The sequence below is a fragment of the Chenopodium quinoa genome, unplaced genomic scaffold (assembly GCF_001683475.1).
Source record: "Chenopodium quinoa cultivar QQ74 unplaced genomic scaffold, ASM168347v1, whole genome shotgun sequence".
In the NCBI taxonomy this organism is placed as follows: domain Eukaryota; kingdom Viridiplantae; phylum Streptophyta; class Magnoliopsida; order Caryophyllales; family Amaranthaceae; genus Chenopodium; species Chenopodium quinoa.
Window position 1 is genome coordinate 8286275 of NW_018745410.1, and position 26793 is coordinate 8313067.

Genomic DNA, 26793 nt, shown 5'->3' on the forward strand with positions numbered 1-26793 from the left:
GCTGTTATCCAGAACGAGATCAATGCTTTCGCCAGCCGGTTGGGGACGGAGCTCATCTGACCGCTCACCGGTCAGTGATTGCTATTTTTTCTCCTTCTTCACCTCCACCAGCAGAGGTGCCTTTCTTTTCTTACCGGCTGTTGGTGGGGCGGGTGCTGGATCGGCATCCTTGACATTGTCAAGGTCTATTGGTTCCTGGACACTTGGGGTTACAGTGTCCCTGACGGCTGAGAGGTAGCACTCCCGAGCCATCTTCTGATCCCCATTCAGGGAACCAACAGTGCCATCATCCTTCTCATACTTGATGAGCATGAGAGATGGGATGATTATTGCCTTGGCTACGTTGAGGGTTGGCCGGCCTAAAATAATGTTGTAGGCGGTCAGCTCCTCAACGACCAAGAATCTGACGACAATATGTCGTCCCTGGCCTTTCTCCCCCAGCCGGATGGGTAAATCAATTCTTTCAGCTGGGTAGACCATCCCACCCCCAAAACCAACCAAGGGGTGGGTGACCGGATGCATGCTGCTGATATTGTATTTCAGCTTCTGCAAGCACCAGAGGCTAATGATGTCTGATGAGCTGCCGGTGTCAATAAGGATTCGTCCAACCAGCTGGTTAGCAACCTTACATTCAATGACCACCGGGTCATCATGCGGGCGGCGGACGTTGCCCCTGTCCTTCTCAGTGATTAAGACGTCTGGGAAGGAGGAGCTGGCTTCCGCCTGCTCATCATCATCTTTGTCCATCTTTCAAAGATGGCTCTTGGTGCCCCTGATGGTAGGGCCACCACATGAAAACCCGCCTGCTATAGTGTAGACCGGCTCCTTGTCGGTATCCGAACTACTAGCAGGCTGGGGGATAGTCTTGGAGGACTGACCCTTGTTTTTCTTTTTTGCCCCGGCTGGGGACTTGGAAATATAGGACTTCAGCATCCCCTTGTCAGCCAGACAATCCAACGTCCGCTGTAAGCTGAAGCAGTCGTTGGTGTCATGGCCAACTTCCTCATGATATTGGCAAAATTTATTTTTGTTCCTAGATTGAACGGAACTTTTCATTGGATTCGGCTTCTCAAGGGACAGCCGATCCTTTATCTCCATGAGGATGCAGTTGCAGTCCTTGTTAAACTCGTACTTTGGGACGTACGGTTTAAATTCTTTCTTCTTCTTCTGGGACGGCTGGTCAGAGTCACTAACCGCCCAAACCTCTTTTCTCTTCTTGCTCTCTTCTTTCTTTTTTGCCGGCTGAGAAGGCCGGTTGTCTCTCTGCTTGTCAAACTTCTTAGAGTCCGACTAGCTACCAGGCGAGCAGAGGTCGGTAGCTTGAATGTAGCTTTCCGCCTCCCTCAGGGCCGCCTGTAGGGTGAAAGCCCCTTTTCTGACTAGGTCGAACTTAAAGGTCGACCCGTCTCTCAGACCTTTAAAAAAGTCTGTAAAAGCTACCTCATCAGACGGTCCCTGAATCTGAATTCTGATCAGGTTGAACCGCCTGACATATAAGCGCAGCCCTTCTCTCTCTCCCTGCTTAACAGTGCTCAAATCAAGGCTTGTTTTCTTAGCAGGGATGTTCATTGAGAAGTTGGAAGCAAACAGGAAGGCAAGCTTCCTGAAGCTGTCTATGGACCCGGCTGGCAGGTTGCCAAACCATTGTTGGGAAATGCCCTTTAATGTAGCCGAGAAGCATCGACACCAAGTGGCATCATCCAACCCCTGCAGATACATGAGGTTGGTGTAAGCCATGAGGTGGTCTTCCGGATTGGTGGTACCATCATAGGTACCAACCAACACATTCTTAACCTTGGTCGGCTGAGCCGCCTCGGTTATCTCCCGAGTGAACGCAGAAGGTTGTTCACCCAGGCGCAGCAGGCGAAGCTGCCAGTCCAATGGCTGGACATTTGGATACGCCGCCTGACCCCCAAAGAAGGTCGGCTGCATGAAGTGAGGAGGATATTGCCCGTAAGCCTGAGTAGGCACATACGGGACGACTCCAATCATATGAGGGCCAGAATGGACGGTATTACCGCCTGTCTGGCTCTCATGCAAGGAGGGTGCACTCCCTGTAGAGATGTTGTTGAAGCTGTCTGGAAAGTTCGATGTTGAAGCCGACTCAGACATCGATTGATTTCTCTTCCGGTTAATAATCTCCCGGGCATCAAGAGTTGATTTTTTACTTCTCACCGGCTGCTGAGGCCAGCGAGTGTTATTGGTGTTCCCTCCAGGAAGGAGAATTTTTTACCAATCAATGGTCCCGACTGCCTTCTCCTTTGGATGGGGAGTGGGCTGCCGGTTTCTGACTGACTTCCCCTTCTCTGGAGGAGTCTTCTTCGCCGACTGACCTTTACTTGGGCCAGCCCTGCTTTTGGTGATTAGCTCTGTAATTTCACCCTTGAAACTCGTCATGAACCTCATGAGTTCGTCTCGAGTGACAGGGGCTGATCCATCTGCCGTTTGGGTTGCCCCTTCCTGCTGCCCAGGGGGTCTGCTCGGACCCGCCTGGGAGGCACCCCGCTCCAGAGTGTCTCTAGGCCGGATGCGTTTAGTTCTGAGAGAGCCGTCTTCGGCTGTAAAAGCTTCGACCTGAGGATCTTCATCCTCATGGTCTGTAAAAACTTCTGGATCTTCACCTAGACGGTTAGGGGGTGGTACAGATTCTTGAACCATCTTCGAGGTACTCTCCCTACAGACGGCGCCAAATGTTTTGGGTGTTTTTGTCCATTGGGAGAGTTACAACACGAAGACTGATCCGCAATGAGCTGTACCTGCAAAACAAACGGAGACACCGGTTGGGTGGTGCTCCGCCTCCGACGCACAAGTCAGTAACTTGAAACGGAATAGAGAAAACGGAAATTTAGGTGGGTATCTGCTCGGGTTCCAAGCTCAGGTCTTTCTCTAACGTAAGAGAATAAGGGTGTAATTAATGATTTTTTCTCTCCCCCAAAGTGGGGAAATATCTCCCTATTTATAGGGTCGTTGGAAAATGCGCCCCTACCTAGGTCACTTGACCTAGATTTTAGTGGGCTACGCCGTTTTACGGCGCGCTTAGGAATCTGGGCCTTTGAAGGCCGCCATTTTGGAAACATATCTGAGGGCGCCAAGTGTCAAGAGGATGTTGAGCCACATGGGCCATCCTAAGCTCAACACGTGGCGACCTCTCATTGGTCCACGTGTCTAGGGTAAAAATACCCTAAACACATACTGCTATGCAAATACTTAGAAAATGGATTATAGGATTCCTAACTAACAAAATACCACTAACAAATAAATAGCATGTTCTTATCCTAAACTTTATGAATTACTTTGAATCAATCCAACAAACTTGATTGGTCTCGACATGCCAGCCCATTCCTCAAGTGAAGTGATTGTGATTTCTTCATTGTGCTTGAGGTAAATGGACAATGCCTCTTGGCTACTAAGGGCAGCCATGGTAAGCCTTCGAAGTTGCTTGTGTTCTTTCGGTGTGATACCATGAAATGCCTTTATCCCCATGAGTTTGGTGATTGATTCAGGGAAACAAGGCCCAAAAGTTGCATCTTCTGATAAAACATTTTTGCAGGATTCAGGTGTTGTTACTATGACACAGGGTTTTCCAAACATTACAACTTTGTATATTACTGTATGCCCAAATCTGTAAATTTTTATCCAAGTAACATTTTGATTATATAGTCGATGATAGATTAGAATAAGTCCACTTATCTTATAATAAAAGTTACATGTACAACATAGATGTTTTTTTTCCTTCTTTTCGTGTGTTGTGTTTAGAGAGCCACAAGGATGGATGATAAGAATCAATCCAAGGATCACCAAAAACCGGGAGGGAAGCTTTAACTACTTGAGTTAACCCTCACATTATCTCTGTACAACATAAAAGTTAACTTAACTAAGGGGTATCCAAAACAGGAATACGCACAGAACAACAAGAGTGACCGAACAATAGAAAAATTGAGTAAGAGTGACAAAGAGAAACCTTTCAGCGAGGGTGGAGATGAAGGAATCAGGGTTATCAGACTTAAGGAAAGATATTTGAGTGCTAATGAAAGGCCATTCCATATCACCAGGAGGAAGTTGTCCTTTAATTTTGCCTAAACTCCTCACATAAAACCACTCAATTGCATTTTTTAGGAGCCCAAAATGCCAATAAACCTCCCAAAATAATACTCAACACCATCCAAAATGACCACCTTATCTCCATTTAATTTCCAGCAATCAAATAATTTGAAATAGTTTTTTGTTTGATAATTTTTTTTCAATTGAAGAAAAGTAGTTTTTATAAGATGATTGGTTTTCTTTTTAAGTTGTAACTTGAATTTTATGTTCAATGTATGTTACCTATATTTATAGTTAAGAAACATAAACTATTACCAAAAAAAAAGTCCCTCTCTAGAGTGAGTAAGTCCCTAGTCTAGAGTTTTGGCAATAGTTTTCTTCCTCAATTTTCTTTCTTCCCTGATCAATTTTGAAGCTTTCAACTTGATTTCCTCTGTTTCTTGAGTGTCTGATATAAAATATGGGTGATGACTTGGCGAAAGAGTGGGAAATACTCCGGTTAACATAGGAAGAAGGTGTGGTGTTAGGAGGTGACTATGTTGAAATCGTTAGTGATGATACAAAAACTAAAATAAATCTCACTCTGGTGGGAAAATTATGGACTGTGAAACCATATAACCTTGAAGCAATGACGAAATAAGATGAGTTATGCCACTCTTTTATCCTTTTTTCTCTAAGGATTCTCCCCTCATTTGCACTTGGTTGACCTTTTTCTAAGAATTTTTACTTAGTTTTGTTTTCTCCTTTCCCTTCTCTTTTATCTTCCTTTTTCTTAGTCTTTTTGCCTTCTCTTTATTTTGATTTCCATGCTTGTGTTATAAAAGTATCATATGCCGAAAAAAGGAGGACTTCAAGGATCTAAGTACGCTGTTCTGCGCGGGATACTGCGCGGCTACTACGCGGGCGCGCATCCTTGGTTGTGCGGGTGCACAGCCCTATCAGAACTCGCGCAACCAAGCTTATGAAGCAGAGCCAAACCAGAGAGTTTGTGCGACCTACTATGCGGACTCTGTGCGGGCGCGCGACCTGATGTGCGGGCGCGCCTCATTTCCCCGTACCCTCAAATTTGCGGCCACGCAATATTGTGAGAGGGCGCACATTACTACTGTGCGGGCGCGCATACGTCGTGTGCGGGCGCGCATCACTGGGTTTCTGATTTCTTTGAGCCTTGTTGCTCAAGTTTCTTTCTTCTGGGGAGCCACATATATATAGTCCAAACACTTTTTAATGACTTTTACTTAATTCGAATTCCAGAGAATATTATCTTAATCTAGAGAGAGAAATTAGTTTATTACTCAAGTTTCCTTATTGTATTCAATTTTGGTCAAGTTTAATCTTCAATCAAGCAACCTTTCAAGTTTTCATCTTTCATTAATCCTTTCTTTAGTAATCTCTAATCCTTTCTTTTAGCTTTATTTATTTGCTTTATTTTTGCTTATTTTTGTTAATCTTATTAGTTCATCTAGTTATTATTGATTTCCTTGTTCTTAATCATGTTTTGTTTTGAGTTTCTTGAGTCTGTTTCTAGTTTTGATATTATGTTTAATCTCCCTTCTCTTGGCTAATCTCTTAGCTAGGGGAGGGGGGTGGAAAACATGTGTTGATATTGGATGAATGATGATGGTTGGATTGAACTCATGCCATAAATTGATGAAAGACATGATTTTTGATAGCTTGAGATTATTGTTGCACTCTATTTGATGTTTTCTAGTTTAAATGCAAGAAAGTGATTTGAACTAGATTAAGATCATCTCTATTTTAATGATTGCATGAGAATGAGTTATTAAAGTGGAGTTTTTATAGATTGTGCTTCATTATTCTCTTGATTTGATTGTAACTAATAGGATGCATGAGAATGATCCTTATTAGTATAGACCTCTTTCATTGATTTGCCTAGACTATTGCATGAGAATGAATTGTTTAGGTAGAATCTTGTGTTCTTTGGCATATGTTTCATGATAATCATTATTATTCACCCTCTTTCTAATCATATTTGACACCCTCATATCCCTAGCGTCATTTCCCCTTGATTTTAATCATCATTTTCTTGCTTATTTGTAGTTTTAGTGTTCTTTACTCAACAAAACCCACAAAAACAATCCCCTTTTTACTCTCGCATTAGTGAATATTGATGTTGAATTAGTGTGCTTCCCTAGTGGTTCGGCCCTTTACTTGCCACTAACTAGTTTGGTGTAAGTTTAGGTATTATAAATGATTAATTTGATTAGGGTAGTAGTTTAACGACCTATTTAACCCGTGATCAGAAAACCCTTGCAAACGTGTGGAGATTAGAAGAAAAATTTGCAATTAGGGTTGTTGAAATGAACCTATTTGTTTTCCAATTCTTGTGTGCGGAAGATAAAGAACGAGTTCTTGAGGGGAGACCGTGGTTTTTCGATGAGAAATTACTCCTTTTGCAGGAAGTTAATGGGGATGAGCAGCCTTCTGAAATGGTATTCAAACAAACTCCTATGTGGGTTCGTCTCCTTGATGTGCCATTGAAGAAAAGATCCCTGGAAGTTATGTATGATGTTGGAGAATTCTTAGGGGGTTTCATAGAGGCAGATGAATCTGATCCTCTAGGGTGGAGGGATAGCCTGCGAATCAAAATTCTTGTGGACATCAATAAACCGCTGCGACGTGGATTGTTCTTAGCAATGGGGAAAAATCAGTCGAGGTGGGTCGATATTAATTATGAGAGGCTGGCGGATTTTTGATTTTTCTGTGGTCGACTTGAGCATACAGAGAAAGAATGTCAGTTTAAAGAGTAGGAGAAAGGGAATGCTACAGAGATGGTGTATCAATATGGTCCTTGGTTGCGTGCAACTCCAAAAAAGAGATTCAAAATTGACCTGGCAGAAAGAGAGATGGAGAAATCATGGGTAGAGCGGTTCAAGAATGTAGCAACGGCAAAGAAAGCTCCTAATTATAATGATCCGGGAACCATCAAACTTGGACCTATTGGGGCAGCAAGAAGAATGGCTTTCTCTTCACCAAATTCTCATGGTGAGGGAGACGTGAATGTTTCTGTTAAAAGGAAAAGAAGATGAGCTGCGGGCTGTGTTGGATAGTAGTGGAAAAAAGATGGTATTGAGGACGAGAGGGGCTAGAATATGTGAGAAAAATGCTGCTTCAATTCCAGAAATTCACACTGATGGTGCAGGGGAAATAAGGAAGGAGAGAGAGGAAAGTATGGGTATGGTGGGGAGCGATGAGAGTAAGATAAGGAGTAGGGAGGAAAAATATGATGGGGCTGTAGGGGGTTTTAACACTGAAAAAGAAAAGATGGTGATAGATTATAAGGACCCCAATGAAACAGTGGTAGCTGATGGAAAAAGGGAGGAGACTGAAAAAATTGTTGAAGGAGAAATCATGAGAAACAAAGTAAAGAATGATGGTGTACAGGAGGGGGTAAAGGGGGGAGGGCTGAGGAAAGTTAACATAATCAAGAGTGACAGTCAGGTAAAGGGGGCAGGGAACCGTATGAGTGGAGGGAAAAGGGGAGTTTGTGAGAAAGATGATGAGAGCTTTGACATGATCATGGAGCGTGGTGAGGATGAACTAGAAATTAAGAAGCGTAAGGTGATTCTGTCTAATCAAGAAGTGGCGGGCCCCACCCAATGGGCTCTCGGTAAACAATGAATTACGTCCTCTCTTGGAATTGTAGAGGTTTGGGAAGCACCTTGGCGATAAATGCAGTAAAAAATGTAGCTTTTCTTGAAAATCCCCAAATTATTTTCTTGTCAGAAACTAGGTTGAAGAATCATGAGATGGAAAAAGTTAAAAATAAGCTCAGATTTAATAATATTCTAGCTGTTAGTTGTATGGAAGAAGGAAGGAAAAAAGTGGAGGGCTAGCCCTTTTGTGGAAAGACTCGTTGGAAGTGGAGGTAAAGTCGTATTCTTTGAACCATATTGACTCGTGGGTAAAGATAACAAGAAAGCAAGGATGGAGATTTACTGGGGGTTTATGCTTCCCGAAATCGGAGAAGAAATATTTCACTCGATCTTTGTTAGAGAATCTGAGAGGTGATCCAAGTAAGCCATGGGTTTGTGGGAGTGACTTCAATTTGATATTTTTGTCAAGCGAGAAACAAGGTGGTAATGACTTCCGAAATGATGAAGCTGGCATTTTTAGAGAAGTTGTTGCCTCGTGTGATTTGGTGGACTTGGGTTGTGTGGGTCATAGATTTACATGGACAAACAATCAAGGTGGGAGCCGCAATGTTCAAGAACGCTTGGACCGATTTTTGGCAAATAAAAAGTGGAAAGACATGTTCCCTGGTACTTTTGTTTCTCATCTATCCAAGAGAAAATCAGACCACTTGCCAATCTTGCTTTGTATCAGTGAAAGTGTGGGAAAAATAATAAAGAAAAAATATAGATTCGAAGAAATGTGGCTTAGAGATGAAATGTGTGGTGAAATAGTGAAGGATGCTTGGAGTTGGGGAGGGGATATTTGCTCCAAAATAGCTCATACATCGATGAATTTGAGTGCTTGGAGTAGAAACAAATTTGGAGACTTTATGGAGGAGATGAAGGATTGTAGGGCTATGATGGAGAGTCTTCTGAGAGAGGTTCAATCGGATGAGATTATTACACAAATGCGGGCCTTAGATGATAGGATGGATGAATTGGAGAAAAGGGAGGAACTATATTGGAGGCAACGGAGTAGACAAGACTGGCTCAAAAATGGCGATAAAAATACCACTTTTTCATACGAAGGCTAGCCAAAGAAAATCGAGAAATCACATCCGGGAAGTCAAAGATGCGGTCGAAAATATTTTCAATGATGAAGAGCAAATTACAGAGGTGTTTGTTCGCCATTTTGATGACTTGTTTTCCTCCGGAGGTCAATGTGATATGGAAGGTGTGTTAGAGAAAATCGATTATGCAATTTCGGATGATCAAATTGCAGAGCTTGCTGCCCCTTTTGTTGGTGAGGAAGTGTGTGAGGCGCTTTTTCAGATGCATCCTACGAAAGCCCCTGGCCCCGATGGTATGTCTGCTATTTTTTTTCCATAAATTCTAGAATGTTGTGGGTAGTGATGTAGTCAATAACACTTTGAATATTTTGAATAATGGTAGTGATATAGGCTCTATTAATCTGACGCACATTGTTTTAATTCCGAAAAAAAAGAGTGTGAGTCTCCTGTTTATTATAGACCTATTAGTCTGTGAAATGTTCTATATAAAATTGTGTCGAAGGTGTTGGCAAACAGACTTAAAAAGGTTCTACCTTGTATTATTAATGAGTCTTAAAGTGGCTTTGTTCCTGGTAGACTTATCACTGACAACATTCTGGTGGCGTATGAGTGTTTTCATTTTCTACGGAAGAAGAAAAAAAAGAAAAAAAGGTTATATGGGGTTGAAATTGGACATGAGCAAGGCCTATGACAGGGTTGAATGGGTTTTTCTAGAAAAAATGATGTTGAAATTTGGTTTTCCGGAGCCTTTTGTGCAGAATATTATGAGATGTGTCTCTTCGGCTTCATTCGATGTGCTTGTTAACAGGCAGCCATCTCGAGCTTTTAGGACTAGCAGAGGGCTTCGACAGGGCGACCCATTATCTCCCTTCTTGTTTATTATGTGTGCGGAGGGTCTCTCTGCTCTACTCCGGGATGCGGAGAGGAAAAATCTCATTCATGGGATCAAGATCGGAAGACATGTTGATCCAATTTCCCACCTATTTTTCACTGATGATAGCCTTTTATTTGTTAGGGCTAGTGAAGAGGAAGCAAATACTTTCCTAGATATTTTATCTACCTATGAGGTGGCGTCAGGCCAGAAACAGAATATGGAAAAATCGGAAGTGTCCTTTAGCCGAAATATTGAGCTTGAAAAGAGAAATATGCTTCAAATGAAGTTAGATTTTAAGGCCGTCGAAGGACATGATAAATACTTAGGTTTTCCGACTTACGTTGGGAGCTCTAAGAAGAAAATTTTCCAGAATATTCAAGATCGGGTTTGGAAGAAGCTCAAAGGGTGGAAGGGTGGCTATCTTTCTCAAGTGGGAAGGAAAATTCTGATAAAGTCTGTGGCGCAAGCCATTCCCACATATGCTATGCAATGTTTTTCTATCCCCGTGAGTATTTTAAACGAGGTAGAAAAAATGTGTAGGTCTTTTTTCTGGGGGCAGAAGGGTGAAGAGAGGAAGATGAGTTGGATTGGTTGGGATAAGATGCTCCGATCAAAAAATTACGGAGGTTTGGGATTTAGGAATATGAGGCTTTTCAACAAAGCTATGCTAGCAAAACAAGCATGGAGAATTTTGAGTAATAAGGACTCCCATATGACTCGGGTGCTTAAAGGAAAATATTTTCCTTCCTCCAATTTCCTTGATGCAAAATTTGTTCCTAATATGAGCTATACATGGAGGTCAATCCTAAGTTCTAGAGATGTGATTGAGAAAGGGGCAATAAAAAATGTCAATGTGGGTAATAATGTGTGAATTTGGGATGACCCTTGGGTGCCAAAACTCCCAAATTTTTGAGTTTTGTCACCAAGGAGAGATGATGATGATGGGCCGTGTTTTGTGAATGAGTTGTGGGATCATCAAAGGTGGAATATGTCTAATCTTGCGGGTCTGTTTACGCAACTGGAAATCAATAATATTAGTAGCATTCCCATAGCTATTTTTGCGGAGGAAGATGCCTGGTCTTGGTATCATTCGAAGGATGGTCTTTATAGCGTTAGAAGTGCCTATAACCTGCTTGGTGAAGAAGAGGTAAGGGGTACTGCATCTGCATCTACATCTAATGGGCATGTCTCTTTTAATTGGAAAAGCATTTGGAGTGCTAATATACCCCCAAAGATCAAGATGTTTGCGTGGAAGACAGTAAGATAGGGTCTGCCTGTGTTGAAACGCTTGGCTGCGAGGGGTTTGACTGTGGATAGCTGTTGTCCATTGTGTGGGGAAGGGGAGGAATCTACTGATCACATGTTGCTCTTTTGCCCAACTGTTACCTCAATATGGAGACACTCAGTGTTGCGTTTAGACAAAAATTCCATTGTGTCTGATGGGTTTAGAGATTGGTGTAATGTGATGTATGAAAAAATCAAGGAGAAAAAGTGGTGGCATATTTTCTGGAGTGTGGCTTGGGGAATTTTGCTTAAGAGGAATGCTTGGGATTTTGAAAAAAAAGAGTAGAGGGAGGCTGGCATTTTACACAAAGCTGCTAGCATAGTAGGTGAGTATGAGGAGGCAAATTCTAAGGGCGATATGGTGCAGCAGGACCAGCATTTTAGTTCCAAATGGGTTGCACCTGCTGCTGGTCTGTATAAATTGAATACAGATGTAGCATTTCATGAGCAGCTGCTGGGTATAGGAGGCATTGTGAGAGATGCGGAGGGGGATGTCCTGGTCGCATTCTGTTCAACTGAGAAGGGGTGTGTGAGTGTGGATGTTGGTGAAGCAATAACAATGAGAGGAAGTTTGAGGATTGCTATGGAAGCTGGATTCCAGAAGTTTATTCTCGAGATCGATAATCTGAAGCTTTTTTATCATATGAAGAAGGGAATTACTTCTCCTTGTGCGTTTGGTGGAGTGGTCAGGGACATACTGCAGCTTGCTCGTGGCTGCCAGAGTGTGTCTTACCCTTTTGTTCGTAGGACAGATAACTCCGTTGCTCATAACTTAGCACAGTTAAGTTTTAATTTTAGTGAGTATCGAGTGTGGCTCGAGGTGTGTCCCTCTGAGATTCAGGGAATAGTATGTAATGATCTTGATTCCAGTTGATTTTAATAAAATGTGTTAAGCTGCGTTTTCCGTCAAAAAAATAAAAAAGAAACATAAACTATTGTAGTATACATTTTAATAAATTGTGTTGAGCTGCGTTTTCCGTAAAAAAAAAAAAAACAAAAAAAACAAAAAAAACAAAAAACAAAAAAAAACCATATGCTTGTAATTCTAGTATCATGTAGATATGGTGACAATGGTGTATATTATATATGATACCTTTGTAACATACAATACATGAATCAACCTCTGAAAGTACTCAAAATCTTAAAATTTTAGAATTTTAAAAAATATTGAATATAAACGAATACTTTATGATCTTGGATGATTTATTAAAAATAATTTATACTAATATATTAAAAGGCTTTATTAAGAACGTCATACGGGGATTCGAATACCCTTTTATAAGAAAGATAGTTACTTAACCATCCAAGACAATCATAAGCGGCTATGTTATAAACATGAAAATAAATGTATATAATTGATAATCACAAGGTCTAATTAAAGTAGCAACCGGTGCAACGCCCGGGCTACAGACTAATTAGGTTTTATAAGGTGTTGGTTGAAATGTTTATAAAATCAGATATTCTGATGTATATTATCGCGTTAACAGATGATACATAAGAGTATAAAACTCCTTCAAAATTTTAAAATTCTAAATAGCAAGGTGGCTCTAATTAGGACGAAGTATAAATCAGATCATAAAGATACATTGTTTCTTTTTTTTTTTTTTTTTTTTTTTTTTTGAAAACAAGATACATTGTTTCTTAATACTACGTAAATTAGATTAGAAAATGACGATGATTACGACTTTAAGCGAATGAATGAGGTCACGATGCTTTTATATAATATATAAATTTAATGGTACCAAATTATCATTAGTGGGTCCATAGCTCAGTGGTAGAGCAATTGACTGCAGATCAATAGGTCACCGGTTCGAACCCGGTTGGGCCCTATTAAACAATTTTAGCATTTTTTTTAAAGACCAAAATCTTAGATCGAAGTGTTTTTTTTATAGGATAGATCTCAAGATCTCTTAAAATCAAAAGAGAAACTCTAACCACTTAAGCTATTCCACACTCTCCCTATTATTAAATGAGGCAAGTCTTATCTATATCTATATCTATACTTAGTATTTAAAAACACAAACTAAAAATGTCACATGTCCTCCTATTCCACCTTTCTCTAGAAGCATTCTCTTTTTTTAGGTTTACATATAACTTGATGTGGATTTAAACCCCTTAACTTAATAAAGAATCTAAAATCACACAAGTAACACAAGCCCTTCGAATTTCCTAAGAAAATCGAACAACTTAAGAATAACGAACCGGATATGACTTTGAAAACGACCACTCCTGGAACGAATTCAACGCCTCTCAAATTACCTAGACCACTCCTGGAACTAAGTACTTTGATGAACAAAACTTAGACTACTCCTAGAACTAAGAATTGAACGTTCTAATTATCAAAACAACTCCTTGAATTGAAAACTAGCAAAAGAATTTGTAAGCAATTAAGCAAAACAAACAATAAACTTGTATTGAATTTTCTGGTTTTGGTTGTGTATACAAAGCCACGAAAAATCCCTTATTTATAGACTAAACTAACTATTCCTAAGTCTATTCGAACTAGGAAAAAAAAACCCTAGCCTTGATCCCCAAGTATCCTAGATAGAATAGGAAAACCAATTCTAATGGAACTAGGAAACTAGTAATAAGACTAGTTCTAATTAAACTAAAACTTCTTAAAACAATTCCTAATTGACTTAGAAATTATTTTAAACTAAAATAACAGAAATTAAGAAGATTCCTAATTGCTTAAACCAAGAAAAACCCTTTCAAGTGAAAGGTAAAAACTTGCAAGCAAAAACTCTAGAAAAAACTAAGTTAGGAAAATCTTTCTTTTCGTACTGCCGCCGAACCACCGTCTCACGCGCCGCCATCATCGACACGCGCCCCACCGCCGTGTAGCTGGACTCAGGCCGGAGCTAGGGAGCAGGCGCGTGGCACCCAGATCGGCGCGTCGCCGCCGCTGCCGTCGTCGGAACCCAACTGGACCTTGACTTCTTCTTCAATGGCTGCGCATGTTAACCATTCTTGATTCTTTACTCCAAGCTCAAACCCTATTGGCCTTAAAACCAATATGATTGGCTCTTCAAAAGAATTTCCCTCTTGATCCACATCATTCTCCCCCTCTTCAAAAGAATTTGTCCTCAAATTCGCATCATCCATGTAAGGAGAACAATTCCATGAAACCATCCAAATTCGACGAATACAAGCCAAAAGAACTATTACCTCAACGCTAGCAATTTTAAGCAATGTAACAACATCACCACGAGCAAGGCAATATTTTAGAAACAACCAATTCTCAATTTGGTCCTTGGTCTTCGAAGTTGACCATAAGAACACTTTAGGCTTCATGATATTTTTCTCATGTATGACTAACAATTTCTTCTCTTTATGCATGCCTAATGAATCCACCACTTCTAAAGAAACCATTAAATTATTATCTTGATTCACGAATGGCTCCTCAATAGTATCAAAAACCTTTTCCGACACCACCATTGGTAGATCATTATGAATAATCTGATCTTGAACAACGTCACACACAATTGGAACATCAATTGTTTCACTCACCTTTTCTTCGAGCTCTTTAGCACCTACATGTTCCTCTTCCTTATCCTTTTGACAATCTTCCTCCATCTCTTTAACTTTAACGCGGCATGGAATAATAGTTAAAGGAATAAGTTTGAACCTCTTGTTTCCCACCTTGACCGAATATGTGTTGGCCACACCATCATGTTTAACATGTCGATCAAATTGCCATGGTCTTCCTAAAAGAACGTGACAAGCACTCATAGGAATCACATCGCACCATAATTCTTCCTTGTAATTGCCAATGGAGAAATTCACCAAAGCTTGTTGTTCTACATGAAAACCCATAGAATTATCTAGCCAACCCAACTTATATGGTTTTTCATGATCTCTTGTAGGAAGTTGGAGTTTAGTAACCATCTCTGTAGACGCTACATTGGTACACGAACCACTATCAATGATCACCCTACAAGTTCTATCAACAACTTTGCATCGAGTATGAAACAAACTATCTTGTTGACCTTGAAAAATAATTTCTTCATGTAAATTCAGTCGCTCCATAAGCATATGTTTGTTACCAAAGCAAAAATCTACGTTATCATCTTCATGTTTTTTCTTCTTTTTATGATCTTGAAGTAACTTTGCAAATTCATCCATAGATTTGCTCAAAGCTTCCTCCATAATTATAAGACAAAAACAGACTTAAAAGACCCCAAAACACACAGGAATAACCCTCAAAAATCGCAACACAACTTGGAAGAAAATCGCACACAAAGAGCAGTAAGTATTAAATCGGACCAAAACTGACACAGTTGCGGAAAACAGTCCAGTTTAATAGCACACGAACTCGAAAAATTCCGAAATTTCACAGGCAGAAAGTAGACAAAATTTCACCCAAAATCAAAAAAAGAATCACCTGAAAAGACTTTGTAACGAAGGAGAACGAGCCTTCTGAAGTTGACAGAAAAACTGGTTATCCGAGAACAAGTGCGAATTGTTGAACGAATTGTTGAACGATCAAAAACCCCTGAAATCTGATACCAATTTGATGTGGTATCACACAAGCTCTGATACCAATTTGATGTGGATTTAAACCCCTTAACTTAATAAAGAATCTAAAATCACACAAGTAACACAAGCCCTTCGAATTTCCTAAGAAAATCGAACAACTTAAGAATAACGAACCGGATATGACTTTGAAAACGACCACTCCTGGAACGAATTCAACGCCTCTCAAATTACCTAGACCACTCCTGGAACTAAGTACTTTGATGAACAAAACTTAGACTACTCCTAGAACTAAGAATTGAACGTTCTAATTATCAAAACAACTCCTTGAATTGAAAACTAGCAAAAGAATTTGTAAGCAATTAAGCAAAACAAACAATAAACTTGTATTGAATTTTCTGGTTTTGGTTGTGTATACAAAGCCACGAAAAATCCCTTATTTATAGACTAAACTAACTATTCCTAAGTCTATTCGAACTAGGAAAAAAAAACCCTAGCCTTGATCCCCAAGTATCCTAGATAGAATAGGAAAACCAATTCTAATGGAACTAGGAAACTAGTAATAAGACTAGTTCTAATTAAACTAAAACTTCTTAAAACAATTCCTAATTGACTTAGAAATTATTTTAAACTAAAATAACAGAAATTAAGAAGATTCCTAATTGCTTAAACCAAGAAAAACCCTTTCAAGTGAAAGGTAAAAACTTGCAAGCAAAAACTCTAGAAAAAACTAAGTTAGGAAAATCTTTCTTTTCGTACTGCCGCCGAACCACCGTCTCACGCGCCGCCATCATCGACACGCGCCCCACCGCCGTGTAGCTGGACTCAGGCCGGAGCTAGGGAGCAGGCGCGTGGCACCCAGATCGGCGCGTCGCCGCCGCTGCCGTCGTCGGAACCCAACTGGACCTTGACTTCTTCTTCAATGGCTGCGCATGTTAACCATTCTTGATTCTTTACTCCAAGCTCAAACCCTATTGGCCTTAAAACCAATATGATTGGCTCTTCAAAAGAATTTCCCTCTTGATCCACATCATAACTTTTCCATCTCCCCTGCTTTATTTCTTAATAGCTCTTTATATTGTATCACCTCCACTAATTCAACATTTTTATTATTATTTTTTAATTTTTTTTTTTTTTGACAACATTAACTCAACAATTGATATTATTAACTTCTCTTATTTTATCTCTATCTTTCAATTCCATTTAATCACATTAGTCATTTAATTCATTAACTTTTTATCTTTATGTTCCCCAATCTCTAATATAAATGCAAAATTTCCACCAAAGATTATTTCCCATCACTACCTAAGTCCAAAAAATAAAGAAAAAAAAGAATATATATCTCTCTAAATTCTATGTAAAATTTTACTATAACAAGGATGAGGAAAAAAAATTGAAGCTACGAAAATAAGAGACTTGAAATATGTCAATAAAAATAAAGAGTTTTTTGTCAGAATATTATGAAAATTTCATACTATAATATTGCTTGTGTCATTAAGTTTTTTGTTATAGGATAGATGAGGAGGGTCATTATTTTCAACACATTAAGTGCACTCTAAGAGAAATTGATTTGGTAAAGAAATTTTTATTTGATTTAAAAATATAAAATTATGACAAGGTTTGATAATTAGTTTTTTTTATAGGAATTATTGATTAACTACCCTACAATAATATAATTTGATTAAACAATTTTTTAAGTCAATTTTTCTAATATGTCAAAAGCTAATGAAAAAAAAGTAATTCAAGTAATTTGTGAGTTTTAAGTATAAATAATAACTTAAACACAATCCGTGCTAGTCCAAAAGCTAGTTTAATTAAGTAAGGTACTACCATTATTTTCTTAACACTATAAGAGAAAATATATTAATTAGCTCGGGCTAGACACAGCAGAGCGGAGACCCGGGAGCGGATTCCCCACCGACAGGGGGGACAGGAGATGGCCCAACCTTTTGGGTTGAGCGCCCGCCTCCTCTTCGTGTAGGAGTCTAGAAATGTTCAAGTATAATTATCACACTATATATTACAAATGAAAATTTCGTGATAACTACCTAAATAAATACAACACAAATAAGCGAGTGCAAAAGTGCATATTGTTCCATCCAAAAGCATGAATATTACCCCTTTCTTTTTTCTTTTTTCTTTTTTTCTTTTTTATGAGAAAGCATGAAGATTATTTAGAAAAAAGTAGAAAAGTTAATATTTTTTCTATCTAAGATGCAAGGACATACAAAGTAAGTAGATAAATAAATAAATATTATCTTTATTCTTCTAGAGGTCAAATTTTTCTTTTGCATTTTTATTGGGTATAGGTTACTAAGTTGCTTCAATTTTTGAAGAGAAGACCGAGATAAAGAAGCATTTCCGGTAGCAAATAAATAATTAATTACCAAGAACTTTTACCAGAATCGCATTATGGCAATTATATACAAGTATAACAAAAAAAGAACCACTATTCAAAAAAAAAAAAAAAAAACAAAACAAAAAGAACCAAATCAAATGTAACAATCTTATCATATATTCATATCACACAAATCATACACAACTTGCAATAACACATAATGTACATGTCTAATGGTCAAACTTTCAAGAATTAGTCAAAGAAAGCTAAGGCAGTAAACTATATCTTTCCAACAAGATATAATACACATCATCTGTGCTATCAATATATCATATTCATAGATGATCATTAGCTGGAAGTGCAATCTTGTCCGGTGAAGGTACATACGAGATTGAGATCAACTCTGACCTAAGCTCTTCTTCTTTATCCGCACCTATCACCAAAGCAGCACCATGATCATTTGTAGATTCCTTGCCCGATTCGAAACTGAGAATATCAGGTAGAGACTCAGACTCGAGTTTTTCTGGTAGAGACTCAGAAATTGCAATAAGCAATTCTCTGGCCAGATCCAAAGAAACCTCCTTGCCAAGTGATGGGTTTTCAGCCATACACAGTCTGTTTTACTTCCTGAACAAAACAGGAAATATCAAAATCAATCATTGAATAAGTTCAACACACAAAATCAATCATTGAATAAGTTCAACACACAAAATCAAATTCAACTATGGAAAGTGTACATCAGGTTAAATGAAGATAAACACTCTCATTTCATACAGATTGAAGATTTTCTACACAATACAATTGTAACACCCCTATACTTTTTATCAATTATTAATAATTATAATCTTTATACATTAACTAATGCACTAAAAATCTCAAAGGAAACAATGAAAGCAATAGTGATTACTGGGATCACAGATAATATATCACATCTCCCGCAGGTAGCAAAGAGGCCGATTCAACTTATAGGATAATATTAAATAAAATAACTGCATAACTATTAATAACAATTTTCACACACCTATTATTCTTCTAGGAGTTCAATCAGGTAAGACACTTTGCAAAGAAGTCTGAAACAATTCAACTGATAAAGGTGGATCACAAAGTGGGGACTTACAAGCAGAGCAATAAAGTACAAGCTCAGATACCTAGTAACTTAAGATGTTAAGCACTTGGCTGAGGTTTAAGATCAAAAAAAAAAAAAAAAGAGAGCAAAATCTGAGCTTTATACAAGTTCTACAACAATCAAGAACCAGAAAAGATTACTTTGTATATTTCACACTTGCCTGTGTAAGTATATGAGGCTAATTTTGTACAAGAACATTCAAAATGCATGATTCAAGTAAAGCAAGCAGAATCACCAACAACTTCATAAATATAATACCCATAATACCTAGATCAACCAGGGTATATCATTGTTTTAAAAAATATATAAAAACAAAGATCAAATCAAATTACCTGCACAAACTATTATAGAAACAGTTCAAAATAGTTTTTATCAGCTTAAAATAACCACCAATCAAAAACAAAGTTAAACCACAAGCAAAAGTAAAGAGTGTCACCCTTTATTACCATGATTGCCAAGCCTAACTATCTAAGGAAAAGACCTTAATCCTAAGTACCTGTTAATAATCAATTGATTTGTCTTCACAAATACCAGAATAGACCAGCCTTATAGCAAATGTTCATGAATCCGCACAAGCTGGCACTACAAACTTAATTCTAGTAATGACACACTACAAAATCAGTAAGTAAACCATATAATTCTCCACCACCTCAGATTGGGGAAGCACAAATAATTATTGCCTATAGGCCATTACTTGTGCCACTTGGGAACTAATCAAGCCCAGAATAGAACAAACAATAATGACAAAAATCACATTCACAAAAGAAAGTGTAAATGTAATAATGTACCATGGTAGTAAACAAAATGATCAATTTCGGGGAAATTTTAGTAAAATTAATACTAGCAATTACTTTTACAATTTTTTTATAAACAATTTGACCAAAATACATATAATTTTAACCGATCCTGGAAAATAATTCTTATTCCTCCACTCGTAGACGGTTAGACCTAGGCCAGGCAATCCATAAGTACATCCAAATTTGCAATGGTGTATATTTTGTCCATGTTCATAAAAAATTCTTTCACAGAAAGTCGATCAATTTGCTCATGAAAAGGAAATACAATTGAGGAGAGTCAGGAGCCGTAACGCCCAAGAAATCAATCAAGATCTTCCTCCACATCAAGCAATGATCTAAAACCCAAATTCAACTAAAAATAGGAGTAAATAATGTTAAAAAAAACCTACAATAGTGTCTCAATACCTTATTTCTACTACCTTGATCTTAGTCCATGACTAAATCTAGAATGAACCCTATCAATTATTGATAACTTTTTCGACGAAAACGACCTGCTAAACTTTTTACTCAATTCATCAAAAAATCCAAACAAACAAACAAATTTCATATGCCCCCACTCAAACTTGAGAAACAAACAACACATCAATATTAAACCACTGTAGATCATATACCAACAGACCCACATCATAAAATTGAGATATAAACATTAATTAAATCTAATAATAATATCATACTATGAAACCATCAATTAAAAAAAATCGCTAAAATAAAGTTTATCTTTCCAAAAATTCGATTCTTTTTCCAGCAAAACCCCAATCAATCAATCAATCAATCAATCATAAAACCCTTAAATATTATATCAAACCCCAAGAATAGAGCAGCATATCAATCACAATCGATTATTCGTTCTTTAACTTTTTTATCTATAGTCCTAATAAAATTTGCAGCAGGCGATCGATTTTACGATTTCAATAACATCAAAAATAGCAAGAAAATTTGTAATTCGACAAAAAAAAATTTGAAAAAATATATAAATTAAAAAATAAGAAAAAAAAAAAGGTGGGAGAGAGATGGGTGAACGCACCTTTGGTAAGATGGTTGTAAATTGCAGAGAATGAAGAGAAGGAGACGATAAAGAATTTTGTTTGACAATTCAAGCACGATGTCTTTGTCTGAAAGAATTTTCTAGAATTTCGTTTTTATTCCTATTTTTGCCTTTTTTTGTGGGTTTGAAAGCCTTTTTTTGTGGGTTTGAAAGCCTTTTTATTTTTGGTCAAATTAAGGAATGGATAATAATGCTTTCATAGTTGCCGTCAAAAATAATTACTCTTTACGTCCCTTGTTTAGTTTCTAACTAGTTCAAACCCCGTGCTTTGCACGGTTTTTACAGTAATATTCTGTTATTCGTTTATTAAAAATGTTACATACAAAACATGATCATTGAAAGTAAAAAAAAAAAACATATTCATGTATGTGGTATACCATGAGATGTATCTATAGACCTTACAAAATATGCAAAAGAAAATACTGTTCTTATGAATAGTTCTTTGTGGTGCTATTACAAAGACACCCTTACATTTAATGAGTTGCCGGATTTGCCCTTGCTTAGCTTTGTACATTTGCTTGCCATGGAGGATACAGCTGTTCTTTAGGCCTTCCTTTGACTGCCAGCTAAGGTTGGTTGATGCTTGGCTGCTATTTCTCATTTCCTCGACTCTCCTTTCACCGACTTCCTTCTCTCTCTCTCAGAAACCTAGAGAGAGAAATCTTCGACACCAGTGATCGGTGCTCTCAGATTATTAATCGAAATTCAGCAATCACCGATCATCCATTCGATGATGATTATGGGGCTTCGGTTCTTCTTTGGGGTAAGATCTTTATCCTTTTTATAAGCATCTAATATCAATTTGACAATCTAGGGTATAGCTATAATTTTATAGAAGTCCACTAATCCTTTTTTGGTAATTCTTCTTAATTAATAATCTGAATTTCGATTGAAAAATCAAAGGTAATTCTTCTTAATTAATTTTCTAAATTTTGATTAAAAAATCGAACTATTTCTTGATGAAGAAGCGGTGATTTCGTTCTTTTGATTTTGGTTAAAAAATCGAACTACTACCAAGCTGCTCAGGTTTGTGTGTTTTCTTTTTTTTTTTTTTTTTTGTTTGTTTTTTTCCTGGTTTTTAGGGTTTAGATGTTCAATTTTGCGGAGATCTGTCTAAATAAAAGATTTAATTCGATTTGTATTTGTTATTTTGAATTTATTCTCTGATTTTGCTGCTCTATATGGAAGAATAACGTACATGTATGTAGTGTTTCCATTAGGTAGGTGAGTTTGCTTGCGCATGAATTTAGCGGATAAGCCCCCTTTTGATAGAGCTTTTGTGAGTGTTGATCAAGGTTCTTTCACTTCTTTGGTGCAAGTGTACTTTAGAAATCATTGTTTGAACAAAAATGTTTTATTAGCAAATTTGTTTTAAGTGATTGTTTAAATTCAACCAGTTCAAGATTTTTGGTTCTGTTGACAGTTTTCTCACTAGCTGATATTGGTTCTATTTGTAACAGCTACCACAGCTCGTTGCTGAAAATGTTCTGGCTTTCAATGAGGGTTTCTGGATTCGGCTTGCTGCCAGAACTGATACCTGCAAATCAGAGGATGATAAAGCATGGTTTCTTCACTATTATCATTATTTTTCCGTTGAATACTAAGTTGTGGATTCTTATTTCCATGAAAAATGACCCGGATTTGTTGGCATGCAGAAAGATTATGAAGAATTGGCAGCAACGCTAATGAGTACAGTAGACCGTCTTGTTCCCAAAACCAATGCATGTCTTGTTTTAATTGGGATAACCTTCCATTCAATCCAGTCACCTTGTTCAGTGCTTGATCTTATGTTCTTAATTCTTTTTGTGAAGGAAAAAATTGAGTCAGCTACCGATGTTTTAAAATCAATCCTCAAACATGTGCCCTGAAGCTCTCAGTCTGATGGAACAGGCATGTCCATCATCTTGTATACTAATTATTTTTTGTTATTTTGACACTGTGGTTATTGATATAGTATGTCTATTGCATGTATTTTAAAACTTATTAGTTGCTTATCATATTAAGTGTAACTGAACTTAATTGACCTTTTGTTCTCATTGTTTCTTAATTTGTCCCATTTTTTTTGTAACTTTGTTGTAAAACTTTTTTACTATTACTGTAATTGAGCTTGGTGTAGCAAAAAATTGACTTGGTTGGTTTCAGAAAGTTATGATCTTGGGTTTTATTTGATTCGCATTCGCCGAATTCAAATGCATATGTATCTGTTAAGTGCTCTATGTCCATCTACATGGAAATGGGTTTGCTATGTAAACACATTATTGATGACATGTTGCAAACATACAATGAAATGGGTTTGTAAAGTCTATAAGATTATAATATTTCAGTTCATTATCCAATTCGATCAAGGGTATTATTTGAGTCATAAGGCAATTTGCACATTCTAACTTGAGCCTGGTCTGCTTAACAGGAAGGTAGTTTATAAGAACCTACTGTGGACTGTGGTTAGTAAGAGAAATGGAGGATGTTGTGGAGCAACAGAATCCATCACTAGGTAGTTTATGATATATTTTTTCTATAAATCGCCTATCTCTAAAATTGGAAATTAGATTCTATATTCACTCAACCAAATACCGCAAATCATACTCCTATATACCTTCTATAAATCTCACATTGCTATACTCCTTTGAAGGTGAAGAAGGAGAGAGTGATATAGTAACTGAACAGGCTACCTTTGTCCATGGAGCACCTCATCAAGATGATAATGGCCCCCCTAAAGTAGATGCTGAAGTTAAGCTTCTTCATGAGAAAGTTACCAAGCAAATAATCAAAGAAGGTCACGGTGAAAAACCATCCAAATATTCCACATGCTTTGGTAAGTATAATTGGCCTCCATCTTAGTCTCTTAGATGTTCCCCACTGAAAATTCAAATTGTTGCGATTTTTGTACACTTGGTTACTATTGACTACAAAAAAAATTTCCTTTTCTTTCACTGCCTTGTCACTACGTGTGTCATATAACTAATTGAAATTTCACCAAAATTGGCTGATATTGCAAAATTGCAATAACATACAAATACATTATGTACATATATATATATATATATATATATATATATATATATATATATATATATATATATATATATATATATATATATATATATATATATATGTATATGTATATATATATATGTATATGTATATATATATATATATGTATATATAGCTATTGAGATTGTAGGTAACTTGAAAATTTCTTGTTTTTTTACGATTTTAAGGGTTATTATTATTATTTTTTAATTTTATTTCATTGTGCCTGCAATTTAGAAGAGGTGACACTGTTACAAAAAAGCACAAGGTGAGGTGTTTCCTAGAGTACTTGCATGTCAGTTTGGCTGCTATTTTTTTCTCCTATGCTACAGCATCGTCTAGCTCACTGCTGTTTTTAATCATGGTCATCCTCTTACATTTTGCATATTGCTTTTTAGACATCTTTTATTACCATGAGCATCATGATACTTTGGCTATTGTTCTCTTCAACTAATGATGTAGTCTTATTTGACTTGTATACAGGTTGAGTATGATGATGGAGATGAGGAGGTTTTAAATCTGAGAACTGAACAATGGGAAATCCTAGGCGATGAAATTCCAACTGATATCGTAGGTGTTCTCCCCCCTTCCCTTTGACATCTCTCTATTTCATTACAAATCCTTGTACTAAAGTCCTGACAATAATTAATTTATTACCCAGGACATATTCGTTGATAAGAAATCTCCTCAACCACGCTCAACTACGGAAGCATTCCTTCTGACTGCTTGAGGAGTTAAAAGCTTTCCATTCTGACTATTCTTTATTACTTTGGTGCACTGTAATTAAGCATACATGATGCTTATCTTGTAGCATAGATTGACTGCATAGTTTCACTCATAAGTGTCTAATGAGCTCAGTAAAGTTGTTTGGGGTTATGTCATGTAATTTGTTGCATGCTAGACTTGATAAATTATGCTTATAATTTCAATATAGTAACCTACAGAATTATTCTTCTGTTTAGTATATATTATTCACCTGTATGTGATGCAATCAGGCCAAAACGAGAAGGGTCAACAGTGTGTGAGAAGGAAACCTCTCAGACCAACACTAGGAATAGGGAGATAATGCCCGAGTCTGAGGCTGAAGTTGATGATGGAAGCCATCAAGTTGCCGAGGTTGTGGAGAAAGTGAAGACACCGGAGGGTTTGAGTGAGATGAAAAGACCAAGATTATCGGATGGACAGAAGTCATGACTATATTTTTGTTGTTCAAATCTTCTTCCTGCTGTGAATTAGTGGAGGAATTTAAGGTAGATTCAAAAGAAAACAATTTTGTACCAGATTGCTAATGTAATATATAGGGTGTAATGATTTTGTAAGCTAGAGAATGTTCCAGGGGTTTAGTTAGGATTAGATGGATTTACCCGAGTATGTTCAGGTTTTGATGGGGCATCTTCTTGCTAAAGGGCAACTATAATTAATTTATCAGCCCAAAGGCTCAATTTTGTACACATCAAACTAGATACTTAGAATATCTCGTTATTTTCAGTATTGATTGTTGTTGTGGTTCCTTGATCGTGTGCTTGATATAGATTGATTTGATTCTTGTCAAACTAAGTTAATATGTTCTTTTGGATACATGTACAATCTAAGAATATGATCAATTTGTTTTGTTCTGGATAATTTGGAGTGGAAGTTGTTGCATGTCAAATTGTTAGCTGGTTGTACATTAAGCTCTTTTTTTTTTTTTTTTTTTTTCAATAACTGTACATTAAGCTTTTAAAGGTGAAAACATCCTATTTTCTGGGTTATTAAAGAGGAGTATTGTAAGATAGGTGATTTTTAAACGCATCACTTTTACTTATATTGCCCTAAATAACACTAGCCTCTTTACTTAATAGGCAGAGCATTATGCAAATTTGCGCTTGAACTCCACAATTTTATTTATCCGTTATGTGATAGTCAAACTACTTTATATGCTTTGGATATAGGAAGAAGTCCAATCAATTTCTTAATGTGTTTCACTTTGGAGATTGTATGCATATGATATCAGATACAGAGAGAGAGGAAATGAAAAAAGTAAGAAGAGATACTTTTTAGGTGTAATTAAGGAGATGAAAATAGGTTTTAGAAACTTTCAAAACTACTCAAAATTATAAAACATAAATAAAAGAAATTGGAAGTTAAAGGGATAGAGAAACAGAGTGACCAAGAAAGAGGGAATAGAAATCGACAATTAGAATTGGACAATTTTCAAATCTTTCACTAAATGATATTCGTTAACAAATGTGGTTTTGTGATAATTATGAAAATATTAACTAATTTGTAGCACTTTTAGAATAAAACTTTTAACCTTATTGTAGAATTGTGCTAGATTCACCGGTAAATGTATTTTTGAATGTTTAATTAACCATAGTAATAGATAGATTTTAAGAGATAAAATGAAAGAAGGATGGAGGGAGGTGAATAGAGGAAGAGAAAGAGGGACTGGGAGGAGGAAGAGAGAGAGAAGAAAAAAGGGAGGGAGTAGGAGGAGTGAGAGAGAGAGAGAGAGGAACTAGGGAAGGAGTTGGAGAAGAGAAAGAAAGGGTGGGAGGGAGTTAGACGAGAGAGAGGTGTGAGAAAGAGAGAGAGAAGGGTCGGGATAGAGAGAAAGAGAGAGAGAGAGGGTGGGAGAAAAAAAAAAGAGATAAGGGCCGAAAGAGAAAGAAATAGGTCAATTAAGATAAAGAAGGGCAAGGAGAGAGAGATAGAGTGATAAAGAAATAGATGAGTTGTGAAAGAGGGAGGAATCAAGATAGAATAGGAGAGAGAGGGAGAGAGATAGAGATGAGCCAAGAGGAGAGGGAGGGAGAGAGAGAGAGGCTGGGAGAAGGAAAAAAAAGAGATAAGGGCCGAGAGAGAAAGAAATAGATTAATTAAGAGAAAAAAGGGCAAGGAGAGAGAGATAGAGTGATAAAGAAATAGATGAGTCGGGAAAAAGGGAGGAGTCAGGATAGAATAAGAGAGAAAGAAATAGAGCAATTAAGAGAAAGAAATAGAATAAGAGAGAGAGAGGGGGAGGGAAAGAGAAAAAGAAAGAGAAAGAGAGATAGAGATGAGCCAAGAGGAGAGGGAGAGAGAGAGAGAGGCTGGGA

General features: G+C 37.3%; 2 protein-coding genes, 3 long non-coding RNA genes and 1 other non-coding gene across 6 annotated transcripts; 5 read left to right on the top strand and 1 right to left on the bottom strand.

Annotated features, from left to right (window-relative positions):
- The first annotated feature begins 3481 nt into the window (after positions 1–3481).
- Positions 3482–6758, top strand: LOC110713303. Its single transcript, XM_021891762.1, has 2 exons — positions 3482–3610; positions 6270–6758. Exons 1-2 carry the CDS (start codon positions 3482–3484, stop codon positions 6756–6758), a joined length of 618 nt encoding a protein of 205 aa, XP_021747454.1.
- Positions 6759–11262: 4504 nt separating this feature from the next.
- LOC110713305 lies at positions 11263–11778 on the top strand. The gene has a single exon (XM_021891763.1). It carries the CDS (start codon positions 11263–11265, stop codon positions 11776–11778), a length of 516 nt encoding a protein of 171 aa, XP_021747455.1.
- Positions 11779–12661: 883 nt separating this feature from the next.
- Positions 12662–12733, top strand: TRNAC-GCA. The gene has a single exon. It is a non-coding gene; the product is annotated as a tRNA-Cys (tRNA).
- Positions 12734–17863: 5130 nt separating this feature from the next.
- On the bottom strand, positions 17864–20839 carry LOC110713246. The gene is made up of 2 exons (XR_002509833.1): positions 20666–20839; positions 17864–18345 (listed from the first exon to the last, which is right to left on the bottom strand). It is a non-coding gene; the product is annotated as an uncharacterized LOC110713246 (long non-coding RNA).
- Positions 20840–21111: 272 nt separating this feature from the next.
- LOC110713245 lies at positions 21112–22408 on the top strand. Its single transcript, XR_002509832.1, has 3 exons — positions 21112–21449; positions 22147–22250; positions 22342–22408. It is a non-coding gene; the product is annotated as an uncharacterized LOC110713245 (long non-coding RNA).
- Positions 22409–23093: 685 nt separating this feature from the next.
- On the top strand, positions 23094–24677 carry LOC110713244. Its single transcript, XR_002509831.1, has 4 exons — positions 23094–23177; positions 23316–23498; positions 24200–24286; positions 24378–24677. It is a non-coding gene; the product is annotated as an uncharacterized LOC110713244 (long non-coding RNA).
- The last annotated feature ends 2116 nt before the right edge of the window (positions 24678–26793 follow it).

Bases quoted from the DNA above. Each gene is read 5' to 3' on its own strand.
- LOC110713303 (XM_021891762.1), top strand. From the start codon at position 3,482: ATGAGTTTGGTGATTGATTCAGGGAAACAAGGCCCAAAAGTTGCATCT. The intron at 3,611-6,269 runs GTATGCCCAAAT...TAATTTGATTAG, and splicing joins TTACAACTTTGTATATTACT to GGTAGTAGTTTAACGACCTA.
- LOC110713305 (XM_021891763.1), top strand. From the start codon at position 11,263: ATGGTGCAGCAGGACCAGCATTTTAGTTCCAAATGGGTTGCACCTGCT.